The sequence below is a fragment of the Dendropsophus ebraccatus genome, chromosome 6, assembly GCF_027789765.1.
Source record: "Dendropsophus ebraccatus isolate aDenEbr1 chromosome 6, aDenEbr1.pat, whole genome shotgun sequence".
Classification (NCBI taxonomy): Eukaryota; Metazoa; Chordata; class Amphibia; order Anura; family Hylidae; genus Dendropsophus; species Dendropsophus ebraccatus.
Genome location: NC_091459.1, coordinates 38,858,636 through 38,878,530, shown reverse-complemented (window position 1 = coordinate 38,878,530; position 19,895 = coordinate 38,858,636). Strand labels below are relative to the sequence as shown.

The 19,895-nt window shown below is 43.9% G+C and overlaps 1 protein-coding gene across 1 annotated transcript in view; it reads left to right on the top strand.

Annotated features, from left to right (window-relative positions):
• CDK19 (cyclin dependent kinase 19) overlaps window positions 1–19,184 on the top strand; it is a 123,093-nt gene extending 103,909 nt beyond the window's left edge. Inside the window, exons 11-13 of the mRNA XM_069973632.1 lie at window positions 3,105–3,183; window positions 7,698–7,949; window positions 18,271–19,184. Coding sequence (XP_069829733.1) covers window positions 3,105–3,183; window positions 7,698–7,949; window positions 18,271–18,393 — 454 coding nt within the window. The 3' untranslated portion in view covers window positions 18,394–19,184. The remainder of the gene's footprint in view (window positions 1–3,104; window positions 3,184–7,697; window positions 7,950–18,270) is intronic.
• The last annotated feature ends 711 nt before the right edge of the window (window positions 19,185–19,895 follow it).

Sequence of the window (19,895 nt, the reverse complement as noted above, 5' to 3'; positions counted from 1 at the left end):
GAGTATGTTCACACACATTGGAGTTTCATTGCAGTAACACAAGGAAGGACGGCAATTACATGAATAATTACTGCAATTAAGTGATGCAGCGCTGCAGTGAAATGGTCAATTACTGTAATTACATGATGCATTCACATTGCATTTTTATTATGTTACTTCACGTGTGAACACAGCCTTAGCAATGTAAATGCAGACCAATGAGCACTTTACTGGTGATGCTGGAGAAGCAGAAGATTAAAAGGGCTTTAATTTTATTTCAAATGGAACATGAACATTTAAAATGAGTCACCAGTACAGCCAGGCACTGGGGAAAGCAAATCATATGCTGGGGGAGGATGTCAGGCATAAAACACATCAGTACTCCCCATAATGGCGAGATGTCATTTGCTTAAAATGCTCGCCTTCTCTAGGCTACTTTATCCAATGCAAACCGTCCCAGTTCTCTTGCGCCACAAAGACATTAACAAGTTAACTTCAGCTTTTGTAAAGTTTATTTGGAGAGGCAAAAGGCCTCGTATAGCAATGAAGAAACTGATGCTCTTCCGGGACCAGGGGGGACTTAACTTTCCCGATGTTCGTTCATATAATCAAGCATGCCTGCTCCGCCATGGGGTGGACTGGGCGCGGGGGGGGGACACCTTACACTAATATTACAATGAAGGCCGCCATGGCCGCCCCCTGGTCATTACTGGCCATTTTATTCACCAAGTTCTCAGCTATCCCGAAGTCGGTCAAACGGAATCCCCGACTCAGGGACTCCATAATGGCGTGGAGGGCGTGTCTAAAGGGGGCGGGGCTCCCCTTCCTGATAGGTGGAGTTATGCCCCTTTGGTCCCACCCCGAACTTCGCACGGAGGTGCTAAATATGTTTCACACAGTCTGGAAAAGTAAGAACATAATGACCGTCCAGCATCTGCTACACTCCTCTGAGCACAGATACTTGACCTTTCCGGAGATGAGGGACAGGTATGGATTGGGGAATGGCCACTTTCTGTTATATAACCAGATTATGGGCTTTCTCAAAACCAGATTGTCAAATGTCGCACCTCTTTTCAGGTCTCATTTCCTACAGGAATTGATTCAGTCAGAAAACCCGATCCATTCCCTGTCCCACATTTACTGGTCTCTTAGGAGGTCTTCCTCCGTGCAGTTTGCGCAGGGTATCTTCAAATACTGGGAATCTAAGTTGGCAAAAACAGACTTGTATAAACCGGTTTTGGAGGGATGGTCGGCGGTGTGTAGGGCAGTGGTGTGCGAGACATGGAGAGAGACCCAGTTTAAAATCATGCACCACGCTACTTATGGGTTTTCTTTCCCAAGAACCCCGGATCACCCTGATAGGATAGAGGCTTGCCCCAAATGTAATGAAAGGGGCACTGACCTCCTCCACGGATTGGTCGCCTGTCCGTTCTCGAGGCACTTCTGGTTAAATCTCAAGGACATGCTGAGGGATAAACTCCGTGTCTCTATTCCTTTGGAACCCTCCTTTTTAGTGTTACATGTGTTACCCGGGGACGGAGAGGTGACCAAGTTGGTTCATGTCTTTGTCTTAGTGGCAAAAAGGTGCCTTCTGTCACGTTGGCTAGTCCAACAAATGCCCTCCCCCAATGACGTGGTGGAACAAGTGAAGAAGTATATGGTATGGGACCAAATGGAGGTATGCAGGTCTAAAACAAACTGACCAAGGGGTTTTTCAAGAAATGGCAAACCTTTATCTTAGCATTTCTTTCACGGGAAGAAATTATCCATATTATGACACCATTCAAAGATTCGGTATGGTACATGCGTAAGGATGTGGCAGGAACACTGGGGAGGCTAAGAATCTAGCGGGATTTTGAGATGTCCAAGACCCATTTGGAAAAAGGTATCTTATCACGAGCTCTGGACGTGGGCACAGGGGAGGAGGGAGGGGGAGGGGTTAGTAGGGGTTTGATAGTATGATAGCAAACGTCTTCATTCCAGGCCAGGGATCCTTCCCAGGATATACTGTTACTTTATGGACCTGAGTGTATGTGATATTCACTTTATGAACCTCATCCTTGTGGGTCTTGAAATAGTTTCTAAATCCTTTGTCCTTACATTGAGGCGAATTGTTGGATTCGCCATGTGTGTATACATTATTTTTGAAAAAAACTGAAAATAAAAAAAATATATTAAAAAAAAAAAAAAAAACACATCAGTAAAGATTAAAGGATTTGAATCTGTATGGTCTGGAGGGAAGAAGAGAAAGGGGGGAACATGATCAAAACTAGAGATTAGCGAACCTCGAGCATGCTCTAGTCCATCCGAAGCCCGAACTTTCGGCATTTGATTAGCGGTGGCTGCTGCAGTTGGATGAAGCCCTAAGGCTATGTGGAAAACATGGATATAGTCATTGGCTGTATCCATGTTTTCCAGACAACCTTAGAGCTTTATCCAGGTTCAGCAGCCCCAGCTAATCAAATGCCGAACGTTCGGGTTCTGATCGACTCGAACCCGAACCCGGTTCGCTCATCTCTAATCAAAAAGTATGTTAAAGGACTAAATAAGGTTTAAGAGGGAAGTGTTTTTAGTAAAAAACTAAACGCGAGAACAAGTGAGAAGTTATCTGGGCGATAGATCAGAAGCAACGTGAGAAAATATTACTTTACTGAAAGAGTAGTAAATGCCTGGAACAAACTTCCAGCAGATGTGGTAGGTAAATTCACAATAACAGAATGTAAACCTTCCTGGGATAAACATATATCTATCAAGTGAGAGGTTATCTGGGCGATAGATCAGAAGCAACATGAGAAAATATTACTTTACTGAAAGAGTAGTAAATGCCTGGAACAAACTTCCAGCAGATGTGGTAGGTAAATTCACAATAACAGAATGTAAACCTTCCTGGGATAAACATATATCTATTCTAAGAAAATAAGAGAGGAAATAATATAAGGGCAGACTAGATGAACCCAGTGGTCTTTTTCTGCTGACAATCTTCTATGTTAACATCTCGTACAACGGTACAATTAGCATGTCTTTCTTTTTTACAGTGAAATGAAATGCTAATCATGTAAATATAGCTATGTAGTAATGTTTAATTGTCTACTTTGCACTACTTTTTACTCACTTTATTTCATCAGTGTATTTGCAGGGTGTCAAATACCATATCCAAAACGGGAATTTTTAAATGAGGATGAACCAGAAGAAAAGGTTGACAAGGTGTGTGTTATTCTCAGGTACCTGCGTAGTAAAGGGGTTATCCAGAGAGCAGAAATGTCCTACCTCGCTACATATGCTCTCCGGCTCTCCACTTCCTCTCTATCCGTTGTGGTCAATGTTACCGATGTTGCATCCATATCAGGCAGCTGTTGGACATTGCGTGTGGGCGTAGTGTTACCTGCACACAATGCCTGCAGTGTCCACAGTATGCTCCCACCCAGGGCCGTCTTAACAGCATTATGGGCCCCTGGGCAGAGGTGCGAATTAACCCCCCCCCCCCCCCTAGCGGCCGCTGCCCCTCTTATCTGGTAAGGTACAGTGGTACCTTGGTTTAAGAGTAACTTGGTTTAAGAGCGTTTTGGTTTAAGAGCTCACAGTTTTTCAAAACTGTGACTTGGTTTAAGAGCATTATTTTGGTTTAAGAGCTCCCTGTATTGGGTGGGAGCGTGAGTGGGGGAGGGGCATGGTCTGAATAGCGGGGTCTACAGCCCTGTACTCTGACCCAGGAAGTCTCCCTCACCTCATAGTCATAGCAGATCCACTTCAGGCTGGGGCCTACATCAGGGGACAGGACTGTGGGGGTAAGCTCTCCATAGCTATAACCCCTCTCTCCCCAGACAGAGAGTGCAGCATGTATGTGCCCACATCTGTCCTGCTCATTCCTTCATGCTCCCTGCAGTCTCTATCAGCCCTTGTGTTTCCCATCCGCTCCATTACTGTACAGTAACTTATAATATCACAATATGTTTGTTTCATCTGTTTTACATGTTATTCAGAATAATAAATCATTATTTTTTGGGTGTGGAACCAATTGTCTGCATTTCTATAATTTCTTATGGGAAAATTTGCTTTGGTTTAAGAGTGATTTGGATTACAAGCACGGTCCTGGAACGAATTATGCTCGTAATCCAAGGCACCACTGTATATTGCCTATAATAGTGATTGTCATATATGTTGCACACATACAGTATATCACTATTACAGGCAATATACCTTACCACCTATTTATCTACCATATAGATACAGGTATAAGGGTGGAGCAGTAGGTAGGTGGTTATATAGCCTATAATAGTGATATATGTGTACAAATATATATATGGGGGGTACAGGTATATGTGGGGTATACAGGTGGTGGGTAAAAGCCTAATTAATATATATTGGTGCCCCTCTCTATATATGAGACATGTTGCTGTCCCTCTGCATATACGCCATGTTGTCTCCCTGTATACTGTATAATACAGGGAGTCTGTGTATACTGTATTATACAGTATACAGGGAAACAACACGGCTTATATATAGAGAAGGGCAAAACAACATGTCTCATATATACAGAGGGGCAACAACATGACTATTATATATGAGAACCATGTTGTTTCCCTGTATGTATACTGTATAATACAATATACAGGGAAACAACATGGCTTTTATATACAGAAGGGCAAAACAACATGGTTCATATATAATAGTCATGTTGTTGCCCCTCTGTATATATGAGACATGTTGTTTTGCCCTTCTGTATATATATAAGCCATGTTGTTTCCCTGTATATTGTATTATACAGTATACATACAGGGAGACAACAATGGAGTGATAGGTGAAGGATAAGTATATAATACACTGCTGTATACACTGAATGGAGATATATATACACACTCAGGAGGAGGATAAGTATATAATACATTGCTGTATACACTGAATGGAGATATATATACACACTCAGGAGGAGGATAAGTATATAATACACTGCTGTATACACTGAATGGAGATATATATACACACTCAGGAGGAGGATAAGTATATAATACACTGCTGTATACACTGAATGGAGATATATATACACACTCAGGAGGAGGATAAGTATATAATACATTGCTGTATACACTGAATGGAGATATATATACACACTCAGGAGGAGGATAAGTATATAATACACTGCTGTATACACTGAATGGAGATATATATACACACTCAGGAGGAGGATAAGTATATAATACACTGCTGTATACACTGAATGGAGATATATATACACACTCAGGAGGAGGATAAGTATATAATACACTGCTGTATACACTGAATGGAGATATATATACACACTCAGGAGGAGGATAAGTATATAATACACTGCTGTATACACTGAATGGAGATATATATACACACTCAGGAGGAGGATAAGTATATAATACATTGCTGTATACACTGAATGGAGATATATATACACACTCAGGAGGAGGATAAGTATATAATACATTGCTGTATACACTGAATGGAGATATATACACACACTCAGGAGGAGGATAAGTATATAATACATTGCTGTATACACTGAATGGAGATATATACACACTCAGGAGGAGGATAAGTATATAATACACTGCTGTATACACTGAATGGAGATATATACACACACTCAGGAGGAGGATAAGTATATAATACATTTCTGTATACACTGAATGGAGATATATACACACTCAGAGGAGTTACACCCCCGATCCCTCCCCCTCCCTGTTTACCAGTTCACCCACGGCCCTGTCTGCATCCCTGCAGAGAGCACTCCCATGATTAACACCTTCCCTGCCAGCTCTCCTCCCCCCTCTGGTATCAGCACATACTCACTCAGGCTTTGTGCTTCAGGCCTCCAGCTTCTCCTTCCTCTCAGGGCTCTGCTGGTGACGTCACTCTCCTGCTCCGCACGGGAATGCAGGGGGTGAGAGAGACCTCTAGTGACCGGAAGCAGAATGCAGCTTCCGGCCACAAGAGCGAGCTGTGCACAGCCCCTATCTACCAGCGCTGATCAGGAGCACTCCCAGTTAAAGGGCCAGGGAATATGACACAGGGCAGGGGCCCCCTAGGACGCATGGGCCCCCGGGCAGCCGCCTACCATGCCCAATGGTTAAGACGGCCCTGCTCCCACCCCCCTCTCGCTGCAGAGGTTATCAGCAGAGACCATCAGATGGAGGAAGTGGAGCGCCAGAGAGCAGAAGAGGTAGGACCTTTTATGCTGTTCAGATAACTCTGTTAATCAATGTACTACTTAGAATAGGCTGGATTTTTCTTTACTAATTTCCTGTTTCTGATATGCAGTATTTATAGGAGTGCCTAAAAGGAGAAGTCCCACCAACTTAAAAGAAAAAAAGTCTAGTCCCACTTCAGTTCATTCAGCTTGTGTTTGTAGTAGTGAGCAACCTCCTGTATGTTAGGAGGCTGCCATTTTGCGATTGAAGATGTTTTTAATTTTTGTAGCCGGTGTAAATAAAGCTATTTTATATATTACTATAGGTGTGCGCCTTACTTACATACCCTATGGTCCTTTCTTTCTTTTGGTCATTTACAGTTTTTTTTAATAGGGCAAGGGGCGGCACATCTTATTATTAGTTTTTTACATTTTTGTGGTGCCCACCTTTATTATAATCGCTGCTGTGAAACATATCAGCACAATCGTTAAAACTCCTAGTTCAATGAAATATTGGGCCAGATTTATCAATCTAAGACAAAAATTAGGTTCATTTTTGTCTCAAATAGAGCGCATCAAATCACAGGATTTCATTTCTCAAAAGGAGCTGTGATTGGTTGCCATGTTACAAAAATTATCTTGCTTGGTACAATGTACTTGGAAATAGAAAAAAAAAGTTTAGCAATTTGTCACAGCCAACAGTGCCAGTTCATGTTTGCACACTTAATACCTGAGCATTAGGGTTGAGCAAACTTCAAGCACACTTCTCCGAATTTAAAGGACAACTCCGTCGAAAATTTTTTTTGGCTTATTTAACACACATTACAAAGTTATATAACTTTGTAATGTGGTTAAATACCCGGTCTGGCCCCCTTCCCCCACTTTCCGACCCCCGACCCCCCACCCCGGAAGTTAAAGAATGTATACATTACCTATTACGGTCGTCACGGTCCTCTTCTCTGGTGTCGGGTGACGTCAGAGCTGGAGGGCGGTCCGGGTCTTCTTCCTCTTCATTGAGAGTGAATGGGAGAGAAAAGGCTGCTGGTGCACATGCGCACCAGCAGCCTTTTCATTGGCTGGAGCGCATCACATGGCTTCCAGCCTGCTCAGCCCTGATTGGCTGAGCTTGCTGGAAGCCATGTGATGCGCTCCAGCCAATGAAAAGGCTGCCGGTGCGCAAGAGCACTGGCAGCCTTTTCTCTCTCATGGACCCGGAAGCAAGAGACATCGCTGGACGGTGGACGCAGGTGACGGTGAGGCGGACGGCGGGCGAATGGAGTGGCGATCGTCACCGGAGGGATGGTGAGTATGGTGTCTGTGTGTGTCTGTTTTTTTTTTGGGGGGGGGGTCCCGCCGGAGTTGTCCTTTAAGTTGGATGCAGCCCTACTGAGTCGTGGAAAACATGGGTATAGCCTATGGCCTATGACTGCATCCATGTTTTCCAGGACTCCTTAGGGCAGCATCCAACTTCTTAAGCCACCGCTAATCAAGTGATCAGACTCTGGTTCCAACAAAGGTTCACAATTTGCTCAACTTTTTTATTTTTTTATGTATTTGTTTTCAGAATCAACAGGCACAAAATCAGCACCAGCAACAAGCGGCAAACCAGCAGCAGACAGCAGCTCAGCAGCAACAGGTTCAGCAGCAGAATAGCAGTCAAACCAATGGTACAGGGGCAGCAGGAGCGACAACAGCAGCAGCAATTCAACACGGCCAAGACTCTAGTCTTAATCCAGGGCCTCCAAATAAGAAACCACGTATGGGGCCCTCAGCAGCTAATTCTGGTGGCCCTTCCCTAATGCCTTCCGATTATCAGGTACAGATTTATTATTAAAATATTTTGTTTGGTTAATTTTTTTAGCACATGAAACAAATATTTCTGTCTAGGCCTCTTATAAGTTTGTGTCTGAGAACACTTATTTTTGCTATGCACATTTATTTTTAGATATTTGGGACCCTGTTCTTACAACCTTAGTGGATTAAACCTTAAAAAAAAAAAAAAAAAAGTTGAGTGGCAGCAGTAAGGGGCAACATGGCCCCTCGGCTGCCACCAACATTCCTGTCGAGAACTTCAGGGCTGTCCAAAGCCTGGACCCTGCTGGACACCTCTGATGCTCTGTGATGGTAAAGATGTATGTATACATTACATTGCACAAATATGTATTCATATATGTTCTGTAGTGTTGGAAGATTAAACAAAAGGAACCTGGTAAGTAGCTTATCCAGCTGCTCTCTAGGCTGTATCCATGTTTTCCAGCCAGGCTGCATTCACCTCGGGCTAGCAGAATTCAAATGCCAATTGTTTGGGTTTGTACAGACCCCGACTTTCGGCAACTTTACTCATCTCTACTCACATTGCTCTGGTAAAATTAATGCTATGCTCTGGTAGAAGTTTACTATAAGACAGTTTGAAAATTCCTCCTCAAAGTGTTTAGGCATTTTTTTTTTGCCTATGGACTTTGGAAAAAACCTACCTGGGCACCCAATGTATTGTACCTACATGCCAAATGTGGGGTCAAACTGTTCAGGCATTTGTACATCAGTAGAAAGTGAACAGTCAGAAAGACAGACAGACGTTCCCTTTTATAATATAGATAAATGCTGTCACTCAGAGGATGAGCTTCTACGTGAATATTTTTATGTTAACTCTCATTTTATTAAAAGTTTTCATTTTACAAAGACAAAAATTAAATAACATTCTAATGTGACAAGGCACCTAATGGTGCAAACAATGACCCAAGCTTGGGCAATATGTCAGCTGAAACACAGGTATAATAACCAAAAAAAAGAAAGAAAAAGAAAACTTACAGAAATAAAAATAAACCTCGGTCGAAGGGCCATACCGTCAACCAGGATATACGATAGGGGCATGAGCATGAGTGCAACACAGGCACTATAAATGAACACTGCGTATCAGATCCCCTGGTCACCCATATGATATAGATGAGGGAAGACATGAGCCAAATGTACCCTTTTTGCTTCATTCACAGAGGCAGACAGGCGTAGTACAGACACAAAAGAAAAAGACACAAGACAAAACAAGACCAACAAAAAAAAAAAAAAAAAAAGGGGGGGGAAACACTGAAGGAAAGGACAGGAAAGAAAGGGGAAGGAAAGTCCGATAATAGTATAGCAAAGTACCTAGTGGAAATCACTGAGGTCAGTCGACCCATCCAGAATATAAGTCTACATTAGCACCGTGGCCATAACTCACGTCAGGAGTTGCGAGAAAGAAGGGGAGCTTGTAAAAAGAATCCATGGAGTCCATACCTTTGTACACTTCTCAGAGCAGTCATGTGCCTCGGCCACCAGCTCCTCCGCCCGCTGCAGTGCACACAGTTCTCTATGCCATTCAGCCAAGGAAGGTATGACCACAGATTTCCAGTGGCGTGGGCGCACTGTCCTAGCTGCCACTAGCATGTGTCTCAGTATGCCTTTCTTCTGGGATGCCAAAGTCCCCGGCAGGAGCGAGAGCAGAGCCAGTTGAGGGGTATGAGCCACCACCTTTCCAGAATAGGCCTCATATATTTTAAATATGCCCTCCCAGAATGGTCGTATTGCAGAGCATTCCCACCAAATATGTAAGAGTGTTCCCTCAGCCGTCTGACACCTCCAGCACCTGTCTGACACATCAGGGTACATACGATGTAGCAACTGAGGGCAGCGGTACCATCGCGATAATATTTTGTAGTTCTTCTCCTTTGAGTGCGCATCTAGAGACATACCATGCGAGAATGTACAAATCTTCAATGTATCATCAGGAGAGAAAGTTACACCAAGGTCTCTTTCCCATGCTGAGAAAAAGGGCGCTCGCTCATCATTGCTCAAGGCGAGAAGCAAAGAGTACATTCTCGAGAGAGTCCCCGTGCCCCCCTCAGAGGAGAGAACCCAGGTGTCAAAATCAGTACAATCAGGAAAAGCTGGTGAGCCGGCCGAGGAAGCACGTAGGAAAGAGTACAATTGGTTGTAGGCGAACCAGGAAAGGGTCCCCCCCGTGCAGGCCTCCTGGAGGGCGGGCAATGTCGGGATCTGAGATGCAACCAGAATATCTGCTAAGCGAGGAGAGGCCTCGCGTTTCCAGATCAAAAAGACCGATTGTGTGAGACCAGGAGCAAAAGCAGGGTTAGAGAACAAAGGCGTCATGGTCCCGGCCTATGGGAGTTTGCATGCTTAGATACCCACATGTCCCACACACAGTGCGTATGTCTGGTTAAATACGCCCAAGTCGTCAGGGATTCCCTATCAGGTTTGAGGAGCCAGGGTGAGGTGGACAAGGTAACAGGGGAAAGGCTAGTTTCCAGTGCCACCCAACGTTTCATAGAGATGTTGTGAGTCTAGTCAACAATTCTGGCTAGCACCGCCGCCTCATGGTATAACCTTAAATCGGGGAGCCCCGATCCCCCTCTAAACCTGGGTTTTGTAAGTATCCTATGGCTAAGTCTAGCTCTACCGCCACCCCATACATATCTGGTGAAGGCCCGTTGCAGTTGTTTAAAATAACTGGAAGGTACATGTATCGGAATTGTCTGAAACACATAAAGGAATCTAGGCAAAACGTCCATCTTTAGGACATTCATTCGACCAAACCAGGATAAAAACTTACGATGGTAAGCCTGTAACATATCCACGGTCCTCCTGTGCAGTGGGAGGTAATTCAATGGAAAAAGCAATTCTAAGCGTGAAGGGATCTGGACCCTGAGGTATTTAATACTCTCGCTCTGCCAGCGAAAGGGAAAGTTAGACTGCAGAAGAGCGATGTCAGTGTCAGGGAGAGATACGTTCAACCCCTCGGACTTGGTGAGGTTAACTTTAAAATTACTGAGCCTGCCAAACTCCTCAAATTCTCTCAGAACCACAGGAAAAGAAATATGGGGCCGAGTGACATATAGCAGTAGGTCATCCGCATAGAGGGCCAATTTGTGCTGTTGACCAGCCACCTCCATGCCCATGACGTCAGGATTGCCCCGAAGGGCTATTGCCAGATGTTCCATTGTTAAGATGTATAGGAGCGGGGACAGGGGACATCCCTGCCTCGTCCCATTTCCAATGCAGAAGGCCTCCAACAGGGCTCCATTCACTCTGACTCTCGCAGTGGGTGAAGAATACAAGACCATAATCTTAGCGATAAAATCAGCTCAGAGTCCCAATTGGGCCAAGGTAGCCACCAAGAATTTCCAGCGAACCCTGTCGAAGGCCTTCTCAGCATCGACTGAAAGAAGGCACAGTGGAGCCCGGGTTTGGCGTGCGTGGGCAATCAACATAACCGTACGAAGGGTATTGTCCCTCGCCTCCATCCCAGGGACAAACCCCACCTGATCAGTGTGAATTACATGAGGGATGATGCTATTCAAACGAGTGGCCAATATCTTGGAGTACAATTTGATATCGCAATTGATTAAAGATATGGGCCTGTAACTGCTACATAGCGAAGGATCCTTCCCCGGTTTGGGTAGCACAGTCACGTGAGCTATCAAAGATTGCTTAGGGAATGTGGTGGTAGCCAATACAGAATTGAAAACCTTCGTTAGGAAGGGAATAAGCAGGCCTTTAAATGTTTTAAAGAAAGGGGCAGTAAACCCATCCGGGCCGGGGCTCTTCCCATTTTTAAGTGAAGAGACAGCTGCTCCACCTTCCAAGTCTGAAAAGGGGGCATCAATACTTTCCTTAATTTCGGGGTCAATGGTAGGCAAGGCTGTTAATTCCACATATTCTTGTATTTTCCTGTCCAACTGGGGGGCAGGCAGGTCCGCATAGTGACCAGGAAGTACAGGGTACCATAGTAGTCCTGGAATGCTTTAGCTATGAGTCTAGGATCATGATCCAAGGAACCTGTGGAATTCCTAATATGTGGGACATAGGCAGGGGCAGTACGGGGATGGAGGTAGCGAGCCAGAGCCCTTCCACACTTATTAGGATTGGCGTACAGGTAACTTCGGAAGCGAATTTTATGGTTCGCTTCAACCCCAGCAATCCGCTCCCGTAGTTGTTCCCTAACCTTAGTAATATCGGATAGCACAGAAAGATCGGGGCTGCGTTTATGACGTTTAGAAAGTTCCTCTAGTTCCAGCAAAAGAGCTCTAATTTTTGCGCCTCTATCCCTTTTAAGCCTGGAGCCTTGTTGAATACAGATGCCCCTGATCACACATTTTAGAGCCTCCAACTGCACAGGAAGAGGAGTGGAATCATTTTCGTGTACACTTGAGAAACTCAGTAATCGCTGCTTCTATTGCTGCCCTACAAACAACGTCTTTCAATAAAGACTCATTGAGTCTCCAGGTCCACTCTGTAGGGACCCCCCCTGGGACTCCAATAGACAGGAAGATTGGCGAATGATCTGACCACAGTGCCGTCCCAATAGTAGCATGGGGGGTATGGACTAGGGCAGAATGGGACAGGAAAAACATGTCGATCCGGCTGTAAGAGCCATGAGCGGGCGAATAGTAGGTATAATCTCGGTCAGTCGGGTGAAGCACCCTCCATATGTCTACCCGTCGATGCGCAAGTAACGTCCCCTTAACCAGTGATCTAGCAGCATTGGGCACTACAGAGCGCCCAGTAGATGTGTCCATTGTAGGGTCCAGTGCCACATTACAGTCCCCCCCTACGATTAGCGTGCCTTCAATGAAGGCATCTGCCTCCAGCAGCATGTTCCGTAGGGCCCTACCCTGGTCCGCATTAGGGAGGTATATGTTGCCTATGGTGTAAGTGGTGGTGGCCACTCTAAGTTTAACGAAGGCATACCTGCCATGAGGGTCAACCTTGGTATCCAAGAGGTCGTGCTGAAGCGACCTGTGGATCGCAATCGAGACACCTTTAGATTTGGACTCAGGGTTCGTGCTGTGCACCCACTGTGTATAATGTCGGGTCTGGAGCCGAGGCACATGATCCATCCGGAAATGTGTCTCCTGTAACAAAAGAACATGTGCACATTGTTTATGCATGGCATACAACACATAGGACCTTTTGGAGGGTTCATTGAAACCCCGAACATTGAGAGAGGCCAATTTGAGCGAAATTGGGGCCATGATAGGTGAAAAGAGGGAGAAATCTACTAGGGAAGAACAATAGGAATCGGGGAGACAAACACACAAAAAAGAGAGAAAAAAAGAAAAAAGACCACACAGACGCTCACAACACAAAATAAACATAGAAACAAGGACTTAAAAGAAAGTCCTGTAACTACAGAGACCTAGACTCTGCAGAAAATGAGTACAGATATCCAGCGCAAAAGCGCTAACCTAGTTTAGGGACCTAACTGGTAACAGTAGTAGCTGCTCCCCCACGAAGTATACATAGGAAACAGCTTGTGTCACGCCGCATTTATCCCAATATTGAAATATGAATGGCCATATCAATAGGTAATAAAAAATAAACAAAGAAACACACTATGAAATGTAACTTGTGAACCCCACCCTCATAACAGCGGAAGCAGAAAAGAGAATCTCCGCAAAGCATCACACCGTACGACACGGCGGAGGCAGGAGCCACCCACCTATGTCGCACACCAAAACTACACCATAGGACTAACTATGGCCAAAACATAGTGTCAAAACATTGCAAAACACATATAAGGGACCATATAGGCCTAGGTCGCCCAGGAGGAAGACAGACCAGTAATGTGGTAGAAATCTGCTAGGAGAGGATAGAGCGCAGACTATTCAACTAAGAGTAGGATGAGAGAGAGAAAAGAAAGGGAGGAAGAGGCAAGAGAGGAAGGCATATCAGAAAGCAAATATATTCAAGTTAGAGTAACTTCCCGACAGAAGTCACCACTACAGCAGAGCGTCCATCAGTAGCGAAGACATAGAACGCCCTCACCCCTCGGTGTCCGCCAAATCCAGGGGCATTTGAGAACGTCTGTTGTCTTCAGGCAACGAGGGAGTCAGCGACCATCCTGGGAGGCGTACTTCGGGCAGGCCCAGTGCATTAAGAAATAAGGGCAGATCTGCAGGTTCCCTGAGGGTATGACGCCTGCCGCCGTGTCTGACCACGAGATGAAAAGGGAACCCCCACATGTAACGGATCTCCCTGTTACGCAGCAAAGTCAGGAGCGGTCGAAGGGCACGCCTTTGAGCCAACGTGTGCCGTGATAAGTCTTGAAGAAGCGTCAAATGGGCCCCATCAAAGTCTATGAAGTCTTCTCTTCTTGCCTTACGCATAATCTCCTTCACAGAATAGTAATGGAGCCGACATATAACGTCACGTGGCCTGTTGGGATCAGAACTCACAGGACCCAGAGCTCTATGCGCTCTGTCTATTTTCAAGTCTTTGGACACCGGACGTTGCAGCAGAGCACAGAAAATCCCCTGTAAGGAGGGTATTAAGTCAGTCGTTTTAGTAGCCTCAGGCAGACCGCGTATTCTAATGTTATTGCGCCTGCTTCTGTTCTCATTATCATCATGTAAGCGGTATAACTGTGCTATATGAAATTCGTGAGCGTCCACCTTAGTGACAGTTTCCTCAACTTGGGCTGATAATGTAGCCTGAGCGGCAGCCATCTCCTCCACCTTAGCCTCAGTTGTATGTATGGCAGCCTTAAGAGACGTGAGCTCCTGCTTGTAAGAGGTCTCCAGGCGCTGCACAAATTGTTCCATCTCCTGTCTGGTGGGGAGCAGCTTCATGTGTTCCTGCCAGTCCCAGGGAGGTGTAGAGGCTACGGGCTCCTGGGAAGTGCGGGACGCCATGTGCTTTGGGGAAAATGACGCTGCAGTAGCTGATAAAGGCCGCCCTAGCACCACACTGCTCTCCTGAGCCTCCGCAGCTCCGTCTCCCCCCTCAGAGGCTTGTTGTGTGGCGGGCTCCACTAGAGCTTGTACCGGCTCCCTAGTGTGCGCTGACCTGAGGCTCCTGTGTCTGGAGCGGGGAATCTCCGTTGCGGTCCCCGAGCTGTGGTCCTCCTGTGGCGGGATGCTGCCGCGTCGGGACCGGGGCGCGTGGAAGTCGTCCAGGCGGCTCTGCCGAGGTGCAGACCGCAAGCACCGGGTGTCGGGCGGTGATTGCCTTCCCCTCCTGCTCATATGGCCGAGCAGCAGGGACAGTTAGAGAGGGATTCGGCAACAGAATGGAGCTTCGTGGCGGGAGCGCTGCAGGGAAGCGTCCTCACTCCGCCATTACCAAACCACGCCCCCTACGTGAATATTTTTAGCATTGCTTCTTGGATGTTTGCCTTTTGTTTTCATGGTGGAGTTGTTCATATCAGCTCCCCTGAGCATAGCACACAATTACTGAGTTCACAGTAATGCAGGCTAAAACCTCAGAGTATATAAATGCAAGGTGGTTTTAGAGTATCACATAGGAGCAAGTTTTCTGCTGTCCTCATAAATAATAGATGTTTTCAGTAGCTCATCCAGCTTATTGGATAGTTAGCTCACGACAGCAAAAATGAAAACTACTGTTTATTTGACACAGCAATTGATGGTACAATCCAGACAGACCTGACACTGTTTTCCCAGCTTCATGCGACGTAAGTTATCTGTTTGGCATTAATGTGACTGCACCACAATTTGCATCCGAATTACACCCGATTGACAAGAAAACCCTACTTAGCGGACAGTTTGCATAGAAAACTTAAAAAAAGTGGTGGGATGTCGGGATTTCCCAGATCTACAACTTATTTGCTAATTTTTTCACCCTAAACTGTCATTTTCCACCATGAGAAATTTATAAATTATGGGATTGGCCATGTCCTGAAAGAGTTGTCAGATCCTAAAAATTGTTCTTTTATTCTAACCTGTATCTATTTTCTGACTTTAACTTTGTTATTTTACTTTCTTCTGGGCGTGGCCATCTTGCCTGAGCTGTTAATAACAGCATTAAGTTACATGCTTTACAGCAAGACTGTACAGTGTTTTTTTTTCTGTCTGGGAAGTTGCACTTAGACAGGATATTGAATGCACATATTACTGCATGCGTTAAGTCAATTCAAGCTTTTATTTATGTTGAAGGGGTTATCCAGGATTAGGAAAACATCTGCTTTCTACCAAAAACAATGTCATTGACCTCATGAACTGAGGACAACAGTGGTTGTGTTTCTGGAAGAAAGCAGCTATATTTTTCTAATCCTGAATAAAACATTTAAATCTCAAACCTTTTAAAATGTGTGAGGCTGTGTCAGCTGTTCTACTCCAACCTTTTATTAAATGAGAACGACGGCCATGGAAAACCCCTTCTATGTGTCTTTGGGTCCCCCCAGAATATTCCCGCCACCATGTCCGAGGTTGATTTATCTCGGCAGTGACAGCCGACTCAACCAATCACTGACTGAGATGGGAGATATAAGGCGGAGATTGAGTTTAGCTTTTTTTTACATGGATTATTCCCTGTTACGTAATTAGGTATTGTTTCCATTCTCTTTACCCGCTTCCTGGAGCCTTTCTGTGCAAAAGCATTAAATATACATGTACAGTAGGAGATTGATGCCAGATTCCCGTCAGCTCACCAGAATTTTTTTTTTTAATTTTCACTGTTGTACAGTAATTGGCCTACTGTTTTGAGTCCCTTAGCTTCCCACATATCTAAATGTTTTCTGTTTTTTTCCTGACAGGATTTCTGTAAGTGACCAGAAGGGTAGATAGCTTGTATTGCTTTCTTTACTCTCTCCAAACCACTATTTTGGCCTTTAGCAAGAAGGCAAGAGGTGGCAAAAGAGTTTTGTGTACTGAAGTTCTCTTGGCTCTCTTCTTCCCTCTAATGTTGATTGCATCTCAGAGGTGGAATAATTTCTCCTTCCATGAATCCAGTCTATGGGATGTCTAGACAGACAAGCTAAATTTGATTGCGGTAGAGTGATCCCCCCTATGGAGACTCTGGAGCTTACTGATTAATATTTAGGGGTCTTCTCCCAAACCATATGAACCTGGCACTGTCATTTGTGTTATAAGTTAACTATTAGATGGCAGGTGTCTGTCCGATACTAGCACAGATCTAGTAGATCATCATGCGTTAGAGTCTTTCCTCTGGATTGTTTGCGGGGTCCTTCCCACACATCATTGTCAGCAGCACATCGCATCTTTACACAGGGAGATATCCAGACTACTAACAAACTTTGCGTGTGCAAGACCCCAGGGATCAGCTGTCGGATGGGCGCTTTCTTATTTGTTGGAAGACTGCTGGGTGTTTTGTTGAAACTACAGCATAGCATATGTGAACACAGTCCTAAAGCATGTAAAGAAGCATGTAAAGTAGATATAATCAAGTCAAAGATTCCCTGCTGGTGATCTCCAGCAGCAAAATAATTCTATTTTCAAATTGAAATTCCGTCCTTTGAATCTCTTGTATCCAGTTAACCAACTCAATTGCTGAGGGGATGAGTAACTGTTTCCAGTACTTTGCTAGTAAACATTTTGCCGCAGTTATCATATGGAGGAGCAGCCTGGTTGAATGTTTGTTCATATTTCTTAAAGGGACATTAAGTACCATTGGATCAAGAGGAATCACCCGCCCAGCCTAATAATGATTTTAACAGATTAGTGTTTAGTGTTTAAATGATTATGTACACCTTTTAATGCATATTTTTGGTATTGCATTTAGCATTTATTATTATTATTATTTTTTTTTTTTTTTTTTAATCTAATATAGGTATATATTAAAAATTTTGCTTGGTTTGCGAATCACACAAAATATTTTTTTCGCTCAGTTTGTGGCCTGTTTGTTCCCACATACCCTCCAGTGACATTTCTCAGACAAGCTGTCTGATAGCTAAGTCTTCAGTGCCTCCCTGTTCTCTTCTGAACATATTCTGAGCCGATTTATGTTTGGATCAAAGGTCAAGTCAGCCTAGAAAATCATTCAGGAAAGGAGAATTGTCTGCCAAGCAGCTTCTCTGATAGATTTCAGTATATTAATAATGCCCAATATTCAAAGCAGCTCAATCCAAATTCAGGTCATATCAACTCATGTTAACATTAACAAGGTACATTTACATTTATATTTACCATTGTTAACATGAAATAAAAACTATGGAGAAATAAAGGGAAAGTGCTAAAAAGATCGTGGATACATCGACGATATTTTCAGAACTCTCCTTTTTTTGCATCTTCTCTTTCCCTTAAATTATGTGTCCCAATGAGAAACATGTCAGCTGTATCAATATTGGCTATATTGGTTAATAGTTTTCTCTTTCTCTTTAATTCCTAAAGCACTCCTCTTCACGTCTGGGTTACCAAAGCAACGTTCAGGGAACTTCTCAGCCCCAGAATACATTGGGTTATTCCACAACATCTCAACAGAGTTCACAATACCACCAGCCTCACAGGTACTGAGGAGCAAGAAGAAAACTCACAGCGGACACACCCGTGGTAAAAACATGTATATTTTCATCTAGGATGCTTTTTATGAGCTCCTCAGAGTCACATTGGCTGGAAACTTCAGCAAGAGTTTGGAGAACATATGATGATCTAACACCTTCATGCGTTAGTTGTTGCAGTCACACTGGTGAGAAAACGTGACCTGACGCCGGCACTTTTTTTTATTTTAAGGAAATATTCATTGTGCAGCTTTTCCATGCTGTAGCTGTGAAAGTGATTTATCAGGCTGACGAATGGAACTCTATGGTGTGTAAAGAAAACCGCAAGCTTTCTAGCTGTGTATAGTTTTGTATATGTAAAATCAAGACACAACAAAACGCAAATGCACCTTTGAAGCACTGTGTTCTGTTCACAGAATATTGCAGTTTTGCATATGGATGTCAAGAACAGGAACTTTTACTGTTCCAAATTTCCTATCTTGTTTTTTTTTTGTTTGTTTTTTTAAATAACAGAATTATAAAAAAAAATATCAATGAGCCTGCATCAGGAAAGATGATATAAATGCAAGATCCAACTCAGGAGTGGCTGGAGTAAATTAAACTGTAGTACAATTTATCTGTACAAGTCAAGTCAACTTTAACCTATTCATACACAATGTAGACCTGAACCTCATCTTTGTCAGGTCTTCATTCACTCTTGTGATATTTTACCATTTAATTGTCAGATGTCTTTCCAGTGCACCATCCAAAGAATTAAACTGGTTTGCAGGATGTAGGGAAATTCTGCAGTTCCATTTTTATATGTTATAGTTTGGTTTTTTTATCTGTGTTTCGTTATGTGATACCTAGAGGTAAATACTGGATACCCAGCAGATGCATGAGTAGGCTTGTACCTGCTAAGGCTTTTAAAGTGTACAATTGATTAGTTTAACTAATGCATGGTAACAAGTCTGTCAGTTTATCTGGAATTATAGACATTACTCAGGTATAAAGAAAATGGTAATGGTTGCAACTTTCTTCTTTAAAGGAGGGAGGTACTTATGTTAATCAATGTTAACTTAATGGTTTAACTTACTTAAAGAAGTACAGCATCTATCTTTAGATTGAGGGCTTCCCCACCCCCTCCGTCCTGATTACGCCCCCTGCAATTGGATTGGAAGCCAAAAACAGACGAATCTGGCATAATACCCATTGGCTCTAATGGGAGTTGCACAAAACAGTGTAGCCTATAAACTGGCAGTGGTACATTGTTTGCGTAAGGCTGGGTTCACACTACGTTTTTGCAATCATTTTTTTTTGCAAAAAACGGAAGCATGTGTTTGATCCGTTTTTCCATTGAATTCCATTTAAAACCAGATCAAAACAGATCATTTTTTTTTTTTTACGGACACAAAAATGAGGTCGACTTCGTTTTTGTGTACGTTAAAAAAAAACTGATCCGTTTTTATCCGTTTTTTTTAATAATGGAATTCAATGGAAACACATGCATCCATTTTCTCCATCCCTTTTTTTTTTTTT